Here is a 16707-nt window from a genome sequence, read left to right on the forward strand (position 1 = left end):
TGGCTCCAGGGCCCCAGCAAGGGCAACATTTTAACGGTTCCAGTCACTCTATATCATAGTTTCCCTGACTGTAAAGTGAAGGGATAGGACTGCACGCTCTCTGTGGGCCTTACTGGCCACAGGCCTTTGAGTGGCTGACGGTGGATGATTCTAATGGTACACAACGCTACATGTCCAGGACATGACCTTGAGGCTTGGGGATTTGGCCAGATGAAACCAGAGATGCTCACTCCCTGGGCTCACACCACCTCTCTTTATTTTAATGAGTGCAAATACCTCTCCCTATGATATTCCAGGACCCAGAGTGGCCCTGTGGTCACTGGGTGGCAGCCATCTGCACACAGCGTGGCGGCAGGGGGTGGTGGGTGTAGCTCCTTCCAGAACTACAGCTCCACAGACCAGCAGGAAATCTCTTTGCCTGGGGGCCCCTCTTGGTAATCCAGCTTGAGCTTTCTGGGATGGACAGACAGACAGGTGGTCAGCATGTGTCAGGTGTGGCAGGAAGAGAGGGAGACAGCTGGGGATAGCAATGTGGAAGGTGGAGGGTCTTGGGGCCTCTGAGACTTCCCTCCAGCACAGGTCACCCAAGGGGACCCAGTGATGTGTGGTCCCTAGGGTTCAGGAATTCAGGGAGAGTTTCCCAGTGATCTCTGGGCTAATGTGTTTCCTGTGGGTCTGAGTTGACCATCCTTTGTGGGGTGACTGACAGCTGGGTCAGACTTGTCTGACCTGACACCTGACTGTCTGGTTCCCAGGTAGGGACAGAGGAGTGGGGGTCCCAGAGCCTAGCTCCCAGCCCCCACCCATGGCTGGGCTCAGTGGAGAGCTGTCCTGAGTCACCTGGTGGCAGAGTAGTCATGCCCCTGGACCTTCAGTGTTCGCTTGCTGTCATCTGCCGTGTCCAGGGGCCCCCAGAGCACATCCTGGTAAAACTGGCCTGAGATACAAAGGGTGGGTCAGAGAAGAAAAAAAGACAGAGGGAGGCTGGGGAATATGTCGAGGAGAGGGCACTTCCTGTTCACAGGCAGAGGCGGCTTCTGAGGGTGCCCCAAGCCTGGGCCACGTACCAAGGGTCCCGTTGACGTGGCTGGAGAAGCGGTCAGTGTCCTGCAGGAGAAGCCGGAGCCCCTTCCCGGGGCCGTCCCAGAACAGCAAGCCGATGGTCACTCTGTCTGGTCTGCTGAGCAACAGGAGCCCCACCTTGTCCATGGTCACCTTGAGGCTGTGGGCAAAGCCGTGTCCTGAGCGGGAAGGGGGGCCTGGAGATGCCCACAGGGGACCTGGGGTGGCCACGGGTGGGTGCTGCTCTTCTGTCCTCGGATCTCCTAGCGTGGCCTTCCAGGGGAGGGCCCTCAGTCTTGTGGGCTTTGGTCTCCTCAGTCATCTGGGAACCTGGGACCAGTGCTAACTCACTGACACCTGGTTATCCTGGCATTATGTATAACATGAAACAATGGTTCCTCTCCCTCTGGTTTTCTTAGATTTGATTTCTCACAAATTAGTTTTATATGACTTAGGGGTTCATGGATACATTTCCTCTCTACCTTTTGTTCTTATGGCCAGTGCCGCTTTCTTCTGATGATTAGTATTTAATTGTGTGTTTTAAGATCTAGAAGGGCAAGTCCCTCTTGAATGACTTCCTTTTTTACTTAGAATAATCTCTGAAGTTATTACTGTTTTGGTTTTCTCAGGAACATTAAACTCCTTTAAGAATGTTGAATAAAGTCCTGCTGTGACTTTAAGGTTATTTTCAATGGAATCACCCTAAACTTACACTGTCTTGTTAACACAGTTCAATGTAAAAGCTACAGTCTATTTTTCTTTATGTGGCTCTTCTGAGCTCATGAAAGTATGTGGATGTTCCAGCACCACAACTGATAGGAATCCTTTATTCCATCCTCTAGTGTGTATGTCCAAAGCACAGAAATGCTATTGATCTTTCTGTATCTACCAGATAACAGGAGACTTTAGGACCTTTTATGAAACTGGGAGCTTTTAAAGGGGAGCCCCTCAGATTCCCGAGGTCTGTACTCACTTACCAAGTGGGAACCAGTTTCTCTGGAGGGGTTGACTGAGAGGGAGTAGGCAAGGCTCTCTGTACGCAGCATGGGTGGGGAGTCCAGAGGACACTGCTCGAAGAGGGCCTGGGTCCTTGGACTCACTCCCCGCCCCTCATGACTCCCAGAGCTGGACAAAGCTCTGCCAGGCTCCACAGAGAGGTAGCCCCACCAGAAGAAGTTGCAATCTATCTCTGCTACCCTCTAGCTGCCTGGTATTGATGTCAGAGGGACTTGTCTCTCCTTGTCAGAGCTCCAAGGCTAAGAATGACATTCCTAACCTCCCCTGCTGGACAATGCCCTGCAGACTCTCATCATCATGGTTACCTTATCACATAGAGAGCACACCTTCCTGTGTGCCCAGGGGGCACTGCACCATCTATGGGCCAAGTGCTCCCTGACCACATGCTCTCCTGAGACTGGCCCCTCAGCCCTCCGGCTGAGGGATCAGATGATTAGCCCTAGTTAGGGATGAGGGGGTGTAACACCCTGCCTATGGTCACTCAGGGTTAGCAGCAGAGCAGCTCCAAACCACGCTGTCCCCTGCACCAGACAGTGACCCGGGTTAGGTGTGAGCACAGCCAGGTCCCCAGGTCAACCCCCTGGCACCCTCCAGAGCTGGAGGGGGACCTGAAGGGCTCTCACATCGCTGCCCCTCCTGTGGGTGCGGCTCACTGCAGAGCACTCGTGCCCAGCCCCCAAAAGTGGAAAGTGGCTACCGCCTAATGCTCACCCGGGCATCACCGAGTACAGTGTTTCCTTCCACTTGTATGCAGAGCTTCTTCGGTTTCGAGTCATAACCACATGCTCAGGGGATGCATGGACCTGCAGCTGAGGGTTCTCGAAGGTTACCTCAATCCACGAGAAGCGGGCCTTCGCTGTCTCATAGTGGCCAGTCACCTCAACCCCTGAGAGGGCCAGGAGCAGAGAGGTCGAAGCTGTGGCTCCACCTGGGCGTTGGCCTGAACAGGAGGTTCCCCCCGACCCCTCCCTGGCTACGACCCCCAGAGCTGCTCTTCAACCACTCACCTGCCGGTCCCCTTCCCCGCCTCCCCTCATGCTGTAGGCCTGCTTCCCACCATCTTTCCACTCATCCCTTGAGTACCCCTGGCTTTGGAGGGGCCCCCGAGTCTTCAGTGACGGCCACCTTCAGATGGCCAGATCATCTCCAACCTCCGGGAATTGGAGGGCAGGTCTGGCCAGTACGCCTCCCTCCTCCACACCTTTTCCAGCTCCACTGGCCTCCCTCAGGGCTCTGTGCTCCTGCCTACCCCTTTCTCGGCCTCATGGACCCCTACTTCTCTGCCAAGGCCCCGTCACCCCCACACAACCCCATGCAGCCTTACGTCCTGGCCCTCAGACAGCTCTTGTCTCCTCTCCTGGGCTCATCTCCATTACATTTTGGGCGCTGACTACAGGCCGTGCCCAGGTGTCTCCTCACCCTGAAGTATGGCAGTGCCTAGGGGCAAGCCCACCTCTGGTCACCTTGGGGTGTATGTCACTCAGGCCCACATAAGTGGCGCCCAGTGAGAGGTCGTGGGGCAGACATATGAGCACAAGTGTCAGAGCTTGGGTGCTGCCTGCCTGGGACGCTGCCTGCTGGGGAGTCTGTGGGCTTGTGTCCCAGTGTCTGAGGTAGGAAGCTGGGGGGTGCGCTGTGGCCAGATTTCTCTGGGTGGATAACTGAGTATGTGCCTCTTACCTTGGTCACGGTCCGACAGCAGGTTCACTAGCTCCTGAGGGCGTCGGAGGTCCACACAGAGCCAGTCCACACTCTGCCCAGGCAGTGGCAGGATGACAGAAGGAGCCTGGACGGGAGCTGGGACAGCAGGTGTGTTCTGGGGGCAGGTAAAGCTGGCTAGGGGCGAGGATGGGGAGGGAGGCTGAGACGGGGTGGCACTTACCGAAGGGTGGGGCTGTCGTGGTTGCTCCTGAAAGAAGAAAACAGTCTCAGTTTAGGCAGCCTTTTCCTGGGGAGGGGCAGGGTTGAGGAATGGAAAAGCCAATGGGTGTTCAGGGTTCCCTCTCTACCAAGAAACCTATGTGACAGGTTCATAGAGCTCCCGGGGCCCTCCCCTTCCAGGTCTCTCTGCCATAGGGCAGCCTGGGGGCACCTCTGATTCTGAAATCCGTGTCGTAAGATGCTCCACTAGGATCTGAGGTAGGTGACGGTGCAGAAGCAGGCGTTGAGTGCAGGAACCCAAAGGGAGAAGGCAGTCAGAATTCAAAGCAAATGGCAAGCCCTCCAGCCATCACTGCTACCTGCCACCCACCAAGCTTCAACTCCACGAACCCTGCCACAAACACACACCCAGTCTAGAACTACCTTTGTAAAGAGATTTTTCCAACCAGAAGGGCATGATGTCAGGGAAAAAACTGAGGAGATGGGGTCCAGCCTGGCTCTGCAGCTATGTCTGAGTCTAGGTTTGGAGATCAGAAAACAGCTCAAGGGACTATTCTTGGCTTTGGGAATGGAGGAAACCTTCCTTTTCAAGAATGTTCCATCCCTAGCAAGCCAGCCTCCAGAGTGTAACGAATTCAATTCAGTAAAAATAAAGGACATGCTATTTAACATTACGTGCTGTGCTGTGCTTAGTCACTCAGTGGCATCCAACCCTTTGCGACCCTCTGGACTGTAGCCCGCCAGGCTCCTCTGTCCATGGGGATTCCCCAGGCAAGTATACTGGAGTGAGTTGCCATGCCCTCCTCAAGGGGATCTTCCCAACCCAGGGATCAAACCCAAGTCTCCCGCATTGCAGGTGGATTCTTTGCCATCTGGGTCACTAGGGAAACCCAAGAACACTGGAATGAGTAGCCTAGCCCTTCTCCAGGGGATCTTTCTGACCCAAGAATCAAACCGAGGTCTCCTGCACTGCAGGCAAATTGTTTACCAGCTGAGCTACCTGGGAAGCCCAATTAATGTCATACCTTACAGCAAACCTCCCTGGTCTGTGCTTAGCCTTGGGCTTGGTGATTTATCTCATCCAACACTATGGGTAGGTGCATCTTGAGGAAACTTGGCCCTCAGAGGGTCAGAAAGTGGCTTACGTAATGTCATCTCTGGTAGCACCAATCTCGAGGTCGTACGGAAGAATGGAGGAGGAGAAGCAGGAAGATGTCCAGGTAATCTGAATCTTGCAGGGCTGTTTAACACTTTCAAAGCTCCACCTTTGGCAAAGTTCACACAAGCAGTGTTTTCTCAAGCAGAGTCATGGGTCCCCACAGCCTGGGTGCTGGGACTCACCCCAGAAGAGGGACGTGGAGGGGGCTGGTAGGTCCCCTCCCCTCCCCTATCACTCTGGGTTGGAACAAAGGGCCCGTCTCAAACTCCTCCCTGCTGGGATATTGGCCCTCCCTCCCCGCTCTGCTAGTGCCCCTCAAACTGCCTTTTCCTCTCCAGCCTCTTCTTTCAGAAAAGACAAAGACAGGGTCTGCACTGCTGTCTCCTAATCAGACACAACTGGATTGGAGTTCCAGCCCTAGGGTCAAGGTTCTGTCAGTATCCCCTTCCTCTGCCCTCTCCTCTTTTGCTACCTGTTTTCCTGGATGCTCCGTCCCTCCCAGAATGACCAAACAGCATGAGCCCTGGCAATCAGAGAAACTTGAGTTTGCCTCTTGAATGCATGTTTCTGGGGCCTCCCGTGTCTCTGTGGCTCTAGTGACCAGGATGGGGCCTGAGTGACAGCCAGTGTCTGCATGAACAGGTAACTAAGTGCACCAGCGTGCTTGGGCAGACAACACCCCTCCTGAGCAGGGCTGGGTGGGAGAGGCCCTGGCTAGTCGCCATATGGTCGCTGAACCATAGGCCCTGTGTCAACCAAGAGTCACCAAGGCCAGCCTCAGAGGGCATAAGGCTCTTACCTGGGTGGACTCGCCTGTCTCTGTTTTCTGAATAAGACAAAAAGAGGGAGAAAGAGAGACACACTTGTCAGGGTGGTTTGGATACACCTGAAGTATTTCTGTTTAACCTTGTTTCCCAGACCCAGCGCTACACAGGGTACAGTGAACATGTGGTGGCGGGGGGTGGAGTGGGGCCGGGGGTCAGGAGGCCTAGCCTCAGATTCCTCATCAATGAAACAGGGATGAGTTTTCTGGGAGTCTGCGGGTGGCAGGGGTGGAGTCGCGGCTGGGATGTTGGGGAGGGGCTGGGGAGAACGCTGGGTCAGAATTCTGCTGCCACACCCACCATCCTCCAAAGGCTTCTCAGCAACCTGAGACTGTTCTTGACCGGGTTTGGTGATCACCATGGACGTGAGGGGGGTGACAAAGCTGTAGCTGAGTGACAAGTTCAGTGCGCGGGCCTCCAGAGCCTGCTTCTCAGCATCTAACGCAGAGACCCTGCAGGTAGAGGAGGCCAGTCGCTTGGCAAGCCCCCAGGTGCCCAGAGTCTCCCTCCCTCCCAGACCCTTCCGGGGTTACCACCACCTCAAGTCTCCCTGCCCAGGAGATGCCTGTGCCGGCTGTGCCAGCCCTGCCAGTGAAGAGCCTGGGGAGGTGCTGAGGCTGTGGGTGGCCACCCCAGTGGGCCCTGGAGGATGCGTTCACCCACATTTGCTCGAGCAGTTGCTGGATGGTCAGGTATGCCCAGAGTCTCTCCATGAAGCTGTGGAAGATGTACTTGGGGCTCTGGAATGTCTCCTCTTGCTCAGCCACATGGGACTCCATCACAAAGGTGATGTTCTCCTTGTGCTGGAAAGAGGGGCTCAATGAGGGCAGGAGCAGTGAGGGCGTGATGCCAGCACCTGGACTGGTGCTGCCCAGACAGCCACGAGAAACGGGCATTGGCGTTGTAGGGGCAGCGAAGGGGAAAGGGGTGGCGTTGGCTGCAAGTAGGGCAGAGGGTACGGAGCTTAGGGGAGTGAGAGGCTCAGTCATAGAGCCTCCAAGGGTGATAAGGAGGTGGAGAAAACATGGAGACTATTCCAGGTGCAACACAATGGGCGCAGAACCAGGAGCTGCCTGAATTTTTCGCCCTCTCCACACACACAGCTATTTTTTTCTGTTTTTGGCTGTGCCACGTGGCATGTGAAATCTCAGTTCCTCGACCAGGGATTGAATCCAGGCCCTTGGTAGTGACAGCATGGAGTCCTAACCACTAGACTGCCAGGGAAATCCCTCGGATGAATTTTAAATAGACTAACACTCTTGCCCCAAGCAACAATACCTGTGAAACCTTAGGTCTGGTGTTCGAGCTATTTTTCACAACACATCAACTACATAACTACTGAGACAAAAACATGTTTGTTTGTGAACTACACTAAGTCACCCTGGGTTCTGCACTTTAAGAACTCCTGGACTCCAGGACAGTATGAGCAGCTGACATACAGGGAGTGTTTACACAGGGTAAAACCTTAACCCCCAATGCAGCCTTACGAGGTGGGTGAGGTTGACTTCTTTTCATTGGTACAAAGCAGGAAACTGAGGCACAGGGAGGTTTAGTGCCAGGCTCCAGGTCTCACCTCTGGGAGGTGCCAGAGCTGCGTGTGAAGCTGGGCAGACTCGCCATAGGGCGTGCTCTGCCTATTCTGACACTTGGCTACTTCTGAGACGAGGCCCGGGGCACCTCCATGCCCGCTTGCCTTTCCTGACTGCTCTTCTCCCCACACATGCTGCCTACCTGCCACGAAATCATGAAACATTCCTCTGTCCTTCCACCATCTGACCTCTGCCACCTCCCACTTACCCCTCAGTCTCAGCTGACCCTCCCTCGGAAGCCCTCCCTGATCCCCAGGCCAAACTGGGGCTTCCAGCGCTGCCTCCCTGACTCCCCGAGTTTATGTAGCCCACAGCTCCTTGCTTGTGCGACGATTTACCCATGCTGTCTCTCTCATGAGGGCAGTACCCCCGGGGCCTGGAGAGGTACTGTGATTCTCTTTGTGGAATGAGAGGCAGGGAAGGCTGTGCAAGGACAGGATACCACCTGGTGAGCTGGGCTCTTGACCTGGCAGTAGCGGGACCCGCGGCAAACTGGCTGCTCTCTCTGGAGGTCAGACTGCTAATCTGTGAAATGGGAGCAGCCCTCCCTGCCCGACCGCTTGGGTGAGGACAGGAGGGGATGCCAAGCAGCTGGTGCCCTCGGGAGCAATCACAGCAGCTGCACTGGTTGACCGTTACGTGCCTACCACGTGCCAGCGCTGCGCAGGCGCCCTCAGAAAATTACATCATCTCGTTAATCTCCACCGGGAGCCAACACGGTGGGGCTGCGTCACCCACAGGTGGCAGAGGGCACTCTGTAACTTGCTCAAGGGCAAAGGGCTGGAGCCTAGCAGGGCTGGGGTTTGAGGCCAGCCCCTCTGACTGCCCGCCCCAGCTGCGCTTCCCCTCCAGAATGGCCGGCCACACCTACCAGCTGCCCCCAGACTCGGACTGAGAGCACATCAGGGCTCTGGTCCCGGAGCTTCCCAGCCACTACCAACTCGGAGCCCTTGAAGAACACCCGGAAGGCGTCCTGCGTGACCGACTCCACAGCATTGCTCGGGTACTCAAAGGCCACCGACGTCATCAGTGGGTTGGCCACCTGCTGGTAGAAGTCCTGCAGGGCAGGGGGGGTTTCATGAGGGCAGGGCTGGGGTCTGCCCACCTGGCCGTGCCATCCCTTGCTCACACAGTCCAGCCAGGGTGTGTGGGCACCTGCAGCTGCAGGGCGGAGTCTGAGTCTTCATAGATGCGCCGGGCCAGGCCACCATTTTCCAGAGCCATCTTCTCCAGGAAGCTGTAGCTGACGTCAAAGCCGAAGCCCAGGCAGAAGAGACTGTGCTGGCCATTTATGGCTTTCCGTACGTTCTTCTGGATCTTCGAAGGGTTGGTCTCCCCTGGACCCAGTGGTTTCGGAAAGGGGTGAGAAAACGGTGATTGGCTCAATGGATATTTCTGGAATCTCAGAGCCAAAGGGGACTAAAAGACCCCTCTCCCTGCCCCAGGTTCCACAGCACGCCAGGCTGGAACTCAGCTTCTCCTTCTGGGCGGTGCGCCAGGCGGGTGCTGGCAATGCCTCACCTGCGGTGGGGTCACCATCGGTGAGGAGGATGATGAGGGTGACACTCCCTGCAGGCAACAGCTCCTCCCGGTTAGCTTTCTCCAGCAGCTGCACGGCCATCAGCATTGCATCGTTTATATTGGTCCCTGTGGGGCACACAGCCTCAGGCGGGCTCCCAGCAGGGTGCCCTGGAAGTGTCTACCATGCAGGGCTGCAGAAGCGCTCACCTCCCTGGGCCTGGATGCCAGTGGCATAGCTCTTGGCCTCATTCACGTTCTCAGTCGAGGCTGGCACTAGCAGAGGTTTCCACTTGGTTGCTTCCGCATTGAAGCTGATGAGGTTGAACTGGTCATGGGGACTGAGGTCACTCAGGATCTTGATGAGGGCTTCCTGTGTCTGCGTCAGGGCAAGGGAACATAAGGTGGGTGTCTCAGTGGGGCCTCCCTCGTGGCTCCTGTGCCCTTAAACTGCACCCTAAGGCTCACAGCTGGAGTGAGGACGTGGGGAATGTTCTAGCGGCAAGACCAACCTCGATCCATGGGAGCCCCCTACCTAGGAAGAGGGAGGGCAGGTCTGGTTGGCCTGTTGAACCAGAGCTGATGGTGTTAGACATCTGTGAGTTTTCAGAACCCCTCCCTGGCCCATGGGACCTACCTGCGTTATTTTCCTGCCCATCATGGAGCCGCTCTTGTCGATGACAAAGATCACATTCTTGGGTATCGTGGACAGGCTATCAGGGGCAAAGTAGTGCACAAAGTAGCCGTTTTCAATCTGTGACCAGAGTGAGACACACCCAGGTATAAGAGCTGCAGCTCTGCCCCCAACCAGCCTCCTCACCCCCAACCCTGGGGTTCCAGCTCCTTCCGGCCCTATTCCACCACAAACCTCCCCAGATTCTTGCCATACTGCTTGGCTTGATCCAGCACCTCCCTTACAAAGGCTTCCCTACTCAGACCTGGCCCAGCAGAACTCTACCCTTCCTTTACCTATTTAATTATTTGAGGCAGCTTATACTACAAAGTTCAGACATAGTATACCTAAGATCCATCAAAGAAGTGAAGACTCCAAAAACAAGGTCCATCAAAAAGGTAAAGGGGAAGCACAATGTGGCCAGAAACTTATGTGAAAGAAGCTACTGCGATTGAGCATAAAAGTGAACTGTGAAGCTCCTGGCAGCCAGGGCAACAAGGAAAACCCACCCCACCCCCGCCCCCCACAATATTTCTTCAGCAGAGATGAACTTTTTCCCCCCTCTGGAAGGGAACAATTTCAGTGACAACACAACTAGACTGCCTGTGTTCTATCTGTGCAATGATGACTAGGGGTGCTTATTCTGTCTTTTCTTCAAGAATACCCAGGCTCAGGTCCTTGAGGGTGGATGGACTCTTTGGTGGCTCAGCTCTTGCCTGGAGCCCACATACCTGAATGGAACCCCCAGAGACAGTCCGGTCCACATCGTAGCGGACAATGAAGTTGCCATCTAGGACCGTGTCCTGCTTCTCCGGAGACTTTTGTTGCTGTGACAGTGTTGGCTTGAATCGGATGTGAGCCTGGAAAAATGACCTGGCTGAAGTTGGAAGGAGCAGCAAGGTGGTATTAACAACACCCCTCATCCCTATTTGAAGAGAGAATTCCAGGAGGCAGTCTTGGGTCAAGTTCCAGGAGACTTTCTCTCAGGCTGAGCTGTCAGCCAGATGACCTTCATATAGGGGAGGGGGTGTGAGTGAATCTCCTGCTCCCGTCTTTGTGCAAGCGGAGGCTGGGCCCAGGATGTGTGCGGACCAGCCAGTCCCTCCTCCCTACCAGGTCTGGGGACCCTCACATCAGTCTTCTCTCCTGAGCCCAGGGTTCAAACCAGCACCCACCATCCGTCCCTGGGCCTTGCCCTCCCTGTCTGCCAAATGACAGCACGGACATAGGAACCTCACAAGTCCCTCAAGCTCAGAGATTCTGATTAGCGGTTCCGCTCTCTGGAAGTCCAGCCTCAAGACATGTCCCTGGGAACCCTCACCCACAGACCCTAGCAGGCCCACCTTGGTCTTGTTCTGTGAGGTGGTGAGGGCCTCTGCCAGTTTATTGGTCAGGAAGGTGCTCTCTGTCTCCAGAAAGCTGATGCCCTGAGGCTCAAAGATGTGAATGTCCATCTAGAAGCAAGAACCGGGTTACTGGGTCTGCTAGGAGCCAGGGCTGGCCCTCACAGGAGGCAGAGGGGGAAGCTGGGTCCGCCCTCGGCAGAGTGAGGTCATCAAGGAGGCCTTCTAGGAGAAAGTGGTGTCAGGTACCTGCAGGTGTTTGACCAGCTGCTGGGGCCGGACTTTCAGCAGTAGCTCATACGCTCCCAGATGACGTGCCAACAGCTCCTCATACACAAGCTCGAAGGTGACCTTGGCAGCGGGAGCCACACTGACTGACACCTGGAACTGCTCTGTCTTTCTCCCGGTGGCCCTGGGGGAAGAGGGCATTGGGTGTGCCCCTCAGACTGGGGGTGAGGGCGGGTATGGCCACTGGAGGGGGAGAAACGCACAACGGCTGAAGTTGGGGGCAGCCTTGACCCCACCCCCAGAGGGGTCCTCCCACCCCCTTGGACTCACCTGACGAGGCCAGCGCTCTCGCCCCTGGCCACGGCCGCGCTGTACTGCTCCTGCGCTGCAGCCTTCTCCTTGATGTTACCCGGGTAGGTCACACCATCGATGACCCTGGGGCAGGATGGAGTGAGTTGTGAGAGCCTGGCGGGTGAGGCCCACTGCAATCCCACCCTCTCTGGGACTTCCCATGCCTTCCGACAGAGTGACTCCTATCTTTACCCGAGCCCACGCGTCTCTCACACACCTACTGCGGACACGTCTCTGTGCGGGGCCCCGGGGTGGCCAGGGGCTCTGCAGACTTCCATCGACCCTGAGCTGGCTAACATGCCTTTTCCTGAACAGCCGGGATGAAGGAGGAGGCGGGGCTGAGCAAGCACTTGGCCTCTCTCCTCCCTTCCTGTCTGGCTCCACGTTCCTGTTGCCGCTTCCACCCTACAGACTGTTTCCAGAGGAACCAGTCAGCCACCAGTGAGAGCTCTGAGCCTCATTTCACTCAGTCTTGTGTTCAGCAGGGTGGGGCATGCTGAGGAGGGAGATGCTGGCTCCCAGGCCAGTGGAGACACAGGGCTGAAGGCTCTGACCCCTCTCCACGGCTGCCCCCCTCTTTTCACCGACAAAGTGCAGGCCACACTGCAGAGAAGCTGGCTTCTGCGGAAGGAGGTTTCGGATGACGAGGGGACAGGGCTCCTTGGTGGGTAGAAACAATCCTAGTGGCCATTTGAGGGACTGAGAGAGAAGCGGCAGGCAAACTAAGTCTGCTCCATCCGGGGTGGTCTTTAAGTGTAAGAGTCTCCAGGGGGGAGGGGACAGCCAGGATGCCGGGACCAGTGTCCCTCCTTCCCACCTTCCTGGTCACAATTTAACCCTGGGCTACAGTGGGGCTGGTGCTGGGCTGCAGGGCTCCTCCTTCCGGATGCCGAACTGGGGCTCTGAGCTAGGTTGGGCAGCAAGGCACCCTGCCCTGCCCCCTGCTTCCCTATCTCATGCAGCCACAGGAGCTAGGCCCAGAGACGGGTGCATGTCCTGGGCCTTCAGAAGATGAAATGGGCCTGGAACCTTGCAACTTGCCAGCCACAGCACCCACATGGGAAGTGGAGTGCAGCCTATGAAGCTTACACTGAAAGTTGGGCCGCACAGGCCTGGCTCCTGGTTAGGAAAAGAAGGGCTGATGGAAGGGGGTGGGCAGAGAGATAAGGAACCAACCACAAGGACCCTGCCCCCACCGCAGGTGTTCAGAGGTCCCAGGGTACACTGGGGACTCTGCCTGAGACGCTAGCTCTCTGCCCCACCCGTCACCCTCCCTGAGTTTCTAGGATCAGACCCTCTCTGGCCTGTTCTCAATCACTGCCTCTTCTGCAGGGCCAGAGACAGAGAGTTCGCTTGCATTTAGCAAACATTGCAAAACTCAGTTGGGAAGGGGTGGAGGAGGAAAGCAGAGGACAAAGTGACGATCATCACCAGCTTACAGAGTCCACGGAAACCCCAGGGGCCTCCCAACACAACTTTTGGCTCAGAGAAGAACCATCCTTTGCAACACCCCACTATGGGGCAGGTGGACCAGCCTGGCTCAGAACTTCTGTGACAAGGAGGTGATCCCCCTCCCTGAGGCATTACTTCATTGTAGGGGGTTAAGTTAAGTTTTCTGTGTTCTGGGCAAGAATCTGCCTTTTGGTGATTCCCTTCTGCCTGGGATTGGCTTCAGGATGCCTCAAGTCTGTACTTCTCAAAGGCCAAGACATGAAGAGTCTGTGGTTCTCCATCTGCCACCTGGGCAGAACTCAGGGAAAACGGATGGATGAATGGATGGAGAGACAGAAGGCGGGAGGGACCAATGGAGGGAGGGATGAAGGAAGAGAGGGATAGATGGAGGGAAAGAGGTAGGAATGGGTAGACGGATGGAACGAGGGAGGCAGAATGGGAAGGAGGAAGGGATGAAAGGATAGAGGCAGGGAAGGGTCTCTGAGAATGCGTGAAGTTCCTGGCTAAAGCCTCTGACCTCTGTATTGCCTACAGGTAGAGCACACACACCTCAGGCTTATATCCTGGCACATCTCACATCAGGAAGCGAACACAAGGGCCATGGTGTCAGACTGCTGGGTTGGGGAGAGGAGACCAGGAAGAGTGCAGCAGGGCACCTACATGGAGAAGTTGGTGATGAAGGCTTTCTTGGGCAGCTCCACCTGGAAGGTGGCCTCCTGAATGGCATCAGCCCTGTTGACCACCCGGCTGGTGATAACTGTGTGGGCAAATCGGGAGGAGACCTTAGAGTCCACAGTGAGGCTGTAGATGTCAACGTCATTCTGGGCCTGTGAAGGAGGAAAGGGTGGGACTGTTTAGTGCTCTTCAAGAGTGGGTCTTGATCTTGGTCTCACACCAAGCCCTGGCCCCCAACCCCAACCAAGCCACAGACCAAGAAGAATCGCATGAAGCATTGTGAACTTTCACCTCAAATCAGAGGCTGCTTTGTGTTTCATTCCCCACCCAATAGTGCAGAGACCCTGCAGGGAAGGGACCGGACTGTCTTGTGGTCTCCAGTGGGGGCCACAGTGCTCCTTGGAGAAAAAGCAGGCAAGGTGGGGGGTGAAGCCTGAGCCCCACTGTGTCTGGGAGGGACTTATCCTTGGGGCAGAGATGAGTGGCAGCAGCTCCCATGCCATCTTAGTCCTGCCCAGTGAAAGGGCAGTGCACAAGTCCTGTGACTGGGAAAACGGTGCCCACCAGCCTCCCCCCAGGGGCCTGCGGGAGCTGGGAGACTTGAAGGTAGGGAAGGTCCACCTCTAAGGCTGAGCATCTTCTGCTTTGTCCTTTTCCCCACAGTCGTGGGGCTGCCCTTGTTGCTCCATCCATGCCCATGGGGCACTCCCCCAAGCATGTGTATCTTGCCCCAGGTGTGCGGTCTCCAAGGAAGGGTATGTGTACACAGGCAGAGCCTACACGGCTCTTGCCTGCTTGCACATGGCGTACTTGTGTTCAGCACAGAGGTGCATGGCAGGCTGAGTGCCTTGCTTACACGTGAGTGAGTGTCTTCCTGGTGCCAGACACTGTACTCAGCACTTCATAATACTAAAGGTTTCCTCTTCACCACAAACCTCTGAATAGTTCTATTACTGTAACCTTGTTCTACAGACAAGGAAAAAGAGACACAGAAAGCATCAATAACTTCCGCAAGGTCAGGCTGACAGGAGGGGTAAGCTGGGCTCCTGAGGCGCATTCTTACCCACCCTACCTACTGCTGCCCTCCAGGGCAACTTGCTAGGCTGTAGTTCCTCCCTGGGAACTGGGAATAACAGGATCACCCCTCCCAGTAAATGGGGGATTCTCCATAGACCCCTTAGGGCAGCACCCCTTCTCTGCACACACACTGACCCATGCTCACTTGTACACTCACACAGACCAAGGCTCTCCTTGCCTTCACTCACTTGCCCCATTCACGCTCAGGTGCACACACACAGGCCCCCCACGGATGTTACCTTTTGGGCCTTGGTGGTCTGGAGGACGGCCAGCGAGAGCAGGACCAGCACGATGCTGTGGGTGCGGCCAGGGGCTGGGGTCTTCATTTTGGCTCTGGCTGGCCGCTTCTGAACCTGAGAGGAGGTGCGGAATTAGTAACTTGCTTGCTGCCCCGCCCCTGCGGGGGCAGGTTCTGGGAAACTGGGATCTGCAAAGCCAAACACCACAGGGGACTCAAGATAAGCAGGCAAGCTGCGGAATGTCCTGTGGACCTTGGCTGGGGATGGGAACCTGCACGGAGGAGGGGCAGGCTTGGGTGGGAGTTGAGTACGGGTGCTCCTTCTGAAAGGTCCAGAATCTAAGCAAGCCACTGCCACCCCTCACACCAGTTATCCCACCAAAAAGCTCCCCAGGGCTCGGGGGCACAGCGGTGAACTGGTCGGCTCTCTGTAAGCCCAGCCTTAGAGGAGAGGCATGGCTGGGAAGAGGAGGGCTGAAGTATGTCTTCTGGGAGGCAGGGGGCGTGGAAATCAGGTCAGTGTGACTGGTCAGTGGGACCCAAGGGCCCTAAGCAGCCCTCGGGTACCTCAGTGGAGCAAGATCTGCTGGGGCTAAGGCAGGGTGGATACACCTGAAGGATACTTACGGAAGGAGAGGGGATAGGCCAAGGGGCCCCCCTTCTCTCTGCTGTAGGGGGGAGGCCCAGGATGCTGTTCGGGCCCCATTATTCTAGCCAGGAATCTTGGTGCAGTTCCAGCAAGGCCTCCAAAACAAGATCTTCACTTGGCGATACAAACCGAGAGCCACAAAGATGCCCCGCGTTGTGGCCCCGAGATCAGGCTGTTGGGAGTTTCCTGAGAGGGAAGCACAGAATTCCTGGAGGGGGCAATTCAGGGTGGTGGCATGTGCGCTCCAGTGGCCTACGTGGAGGTCAGTCATGCCAAGGGAGCCTGTGAATCACTCCTGGAGTGAGGAAGGACAGAACGCCGATCTGTCAGCGAGCCACCGCCAAGGCAGTGCTGTTGTCGTGGGCTCATTCACGGGAGGATGGCTGGAGGGCCTGTGGTAGGATTAAGGATGGCTTTTTTCAATTTTTCTGTAATAAAGTTGAAAGACTGTTTTCGTAACAGCAATGAAGCAAATAAATATTAGGGGACGGGGACACAGCTGGTGCTTGTCTTCCTGTGAATCTGGGAGAGCTCAGCTCCTGCGTCTCAGGCCACATATGGGCTAAAGATGCTTCAGAAAAGTGGCCAGGTGCCAGATCCTGGGTCAGAGAAGGAGGGCTCAGTGACATTCTCCTGGGGATAGGGGCCAAGGGAGGGTGCCATCTTCAGGGCCCACTTGGGACAGTCGCAGGGCAGGAAGGGGGCTCCTCCATTAGCCCTGCCTTTCTCAGCGCCAGCAGCACCTGCCCTGAGGGAAGGGAGCTGGGTCTGTGGCTACAAGTAAACACTCCCTTTCTTTACCTGACTTCGGCTGAAGCCTCACCTCTATGCACATCTGCACCGCCCGCCCCTTGGCTCTGGATGTGATCGGAATGGCATGGGACAACAAAGCCCTTCAGCAATCTGCGGGAAGGGCCTCCCCAAGGGGCCCAGTGGGCAGGCCCAGGCCTGGCCCCCACAGAAGGTCTGCT

At 56.2% G+C, this 16707-nt stretch overlaps 1 protein-coding gene across 4 annotated transcripts; it reads right to left on the reverse strand.

Moving 5' to 3' along the window:
- Window positions 1-239: 239 nt before the first annotated feature.
- ITIH4 (inter-alpha-trypsin inhibitor heavy chain 4) lies at window positions 240-15733 on the reverse strand. Of its 4 annotated transcripts, none has more exons than XM_043442527.1 (24): window positions 15715-15733; window positions 15089-15202; window positions 13758-13924; window positions 11625-11729; window positions 11316-11478; window positions 11067-11177; window positions 10455-10583; window positions 9688-9804; window positions 9261-9429; window positions 9054-9179; window positions 8688-8869; window positions 8404-8589; window positions 6607-6746; window positions 6244-6395; window positions 5919-5945; window positions 5592-5642; window positions 5106-5225; window positions 4172-4213; window positions 3962-3988; window positions 3760-3876; window positions 2791-2965; window positions 1068-1222; window positions 841-937; window positions 240-453 (listed from the first exon to the last, which is right to left on the reverse strand). In XM_043442527.1, exons 2-24 carry the CDS (start codon window positions 15173-15175, stop codon window positions 384-386), a joined length of 2715 nt encoding a protein of 904 aa, XP_043298462.1. In that variant the 5' UTR covers window positions 15176-15202; window positions 15715-15733; the 3' UTR covers window positions 240-383. The 4 variants fall into 4 exon arrangements, with proteins under 4 accessions (XP_043298462.1, XP_043298463.1, XP_043298465.1 ...); XM_043442528.1 differs by lacking the exon at window positions 15715-15733 and adding an exon at window positions 15467-15484; XM_043442530.1 differs by lacking the exon at window positions 15715-15733 and adding an exon at window positions 15341-15358.
- Window positions 15734-16707: the final 974 nt, after the last annotated feature.

This window comes from Cervus canadensis, chromosome 22, assembly GCF_019320065.1.
Source record: "Cervus canadensis isolate Bull #8, Minnesota chromosome 22, ASM1932006v1, whole genome shotgun sequence".
In the NCBI taxonomy this organism is placed as follows: domain Eukaryota; kingdom Metazoa; phylum Chordata; class Mammalia; order Artiodactyla; family Cervidae; genus Cervus; species Cervus canadensis.

What these genes read in the sequence shown, in the direction of transcription:
- ITIH4 (XM_043442527.1), bottom strand. Translation starts at nt 15,175, where the DNA reads ATGAAGACCCCAGCCCCTGGCCGCACCCACAGCATCGTGCTGGTCCTG. An exon ending in AGCTGGTCAAACACCTGCAG is followed by an intron (nt 11,178 to 11,315) that starts GTACCTGACACC and finishes TCTTGCTTCTAG; the next exon opens with ATGGACATTCACATCTTTGA. An exon ending in ACTCCGCCCTGCAGCTGCAG is followed by an intron (nt 8,590 to 8,687) that starts GTGCCCACACAC and finishes CCTGCCCTGCAG; the next exon opens with GACTTCTACCAGCAGGTGGC.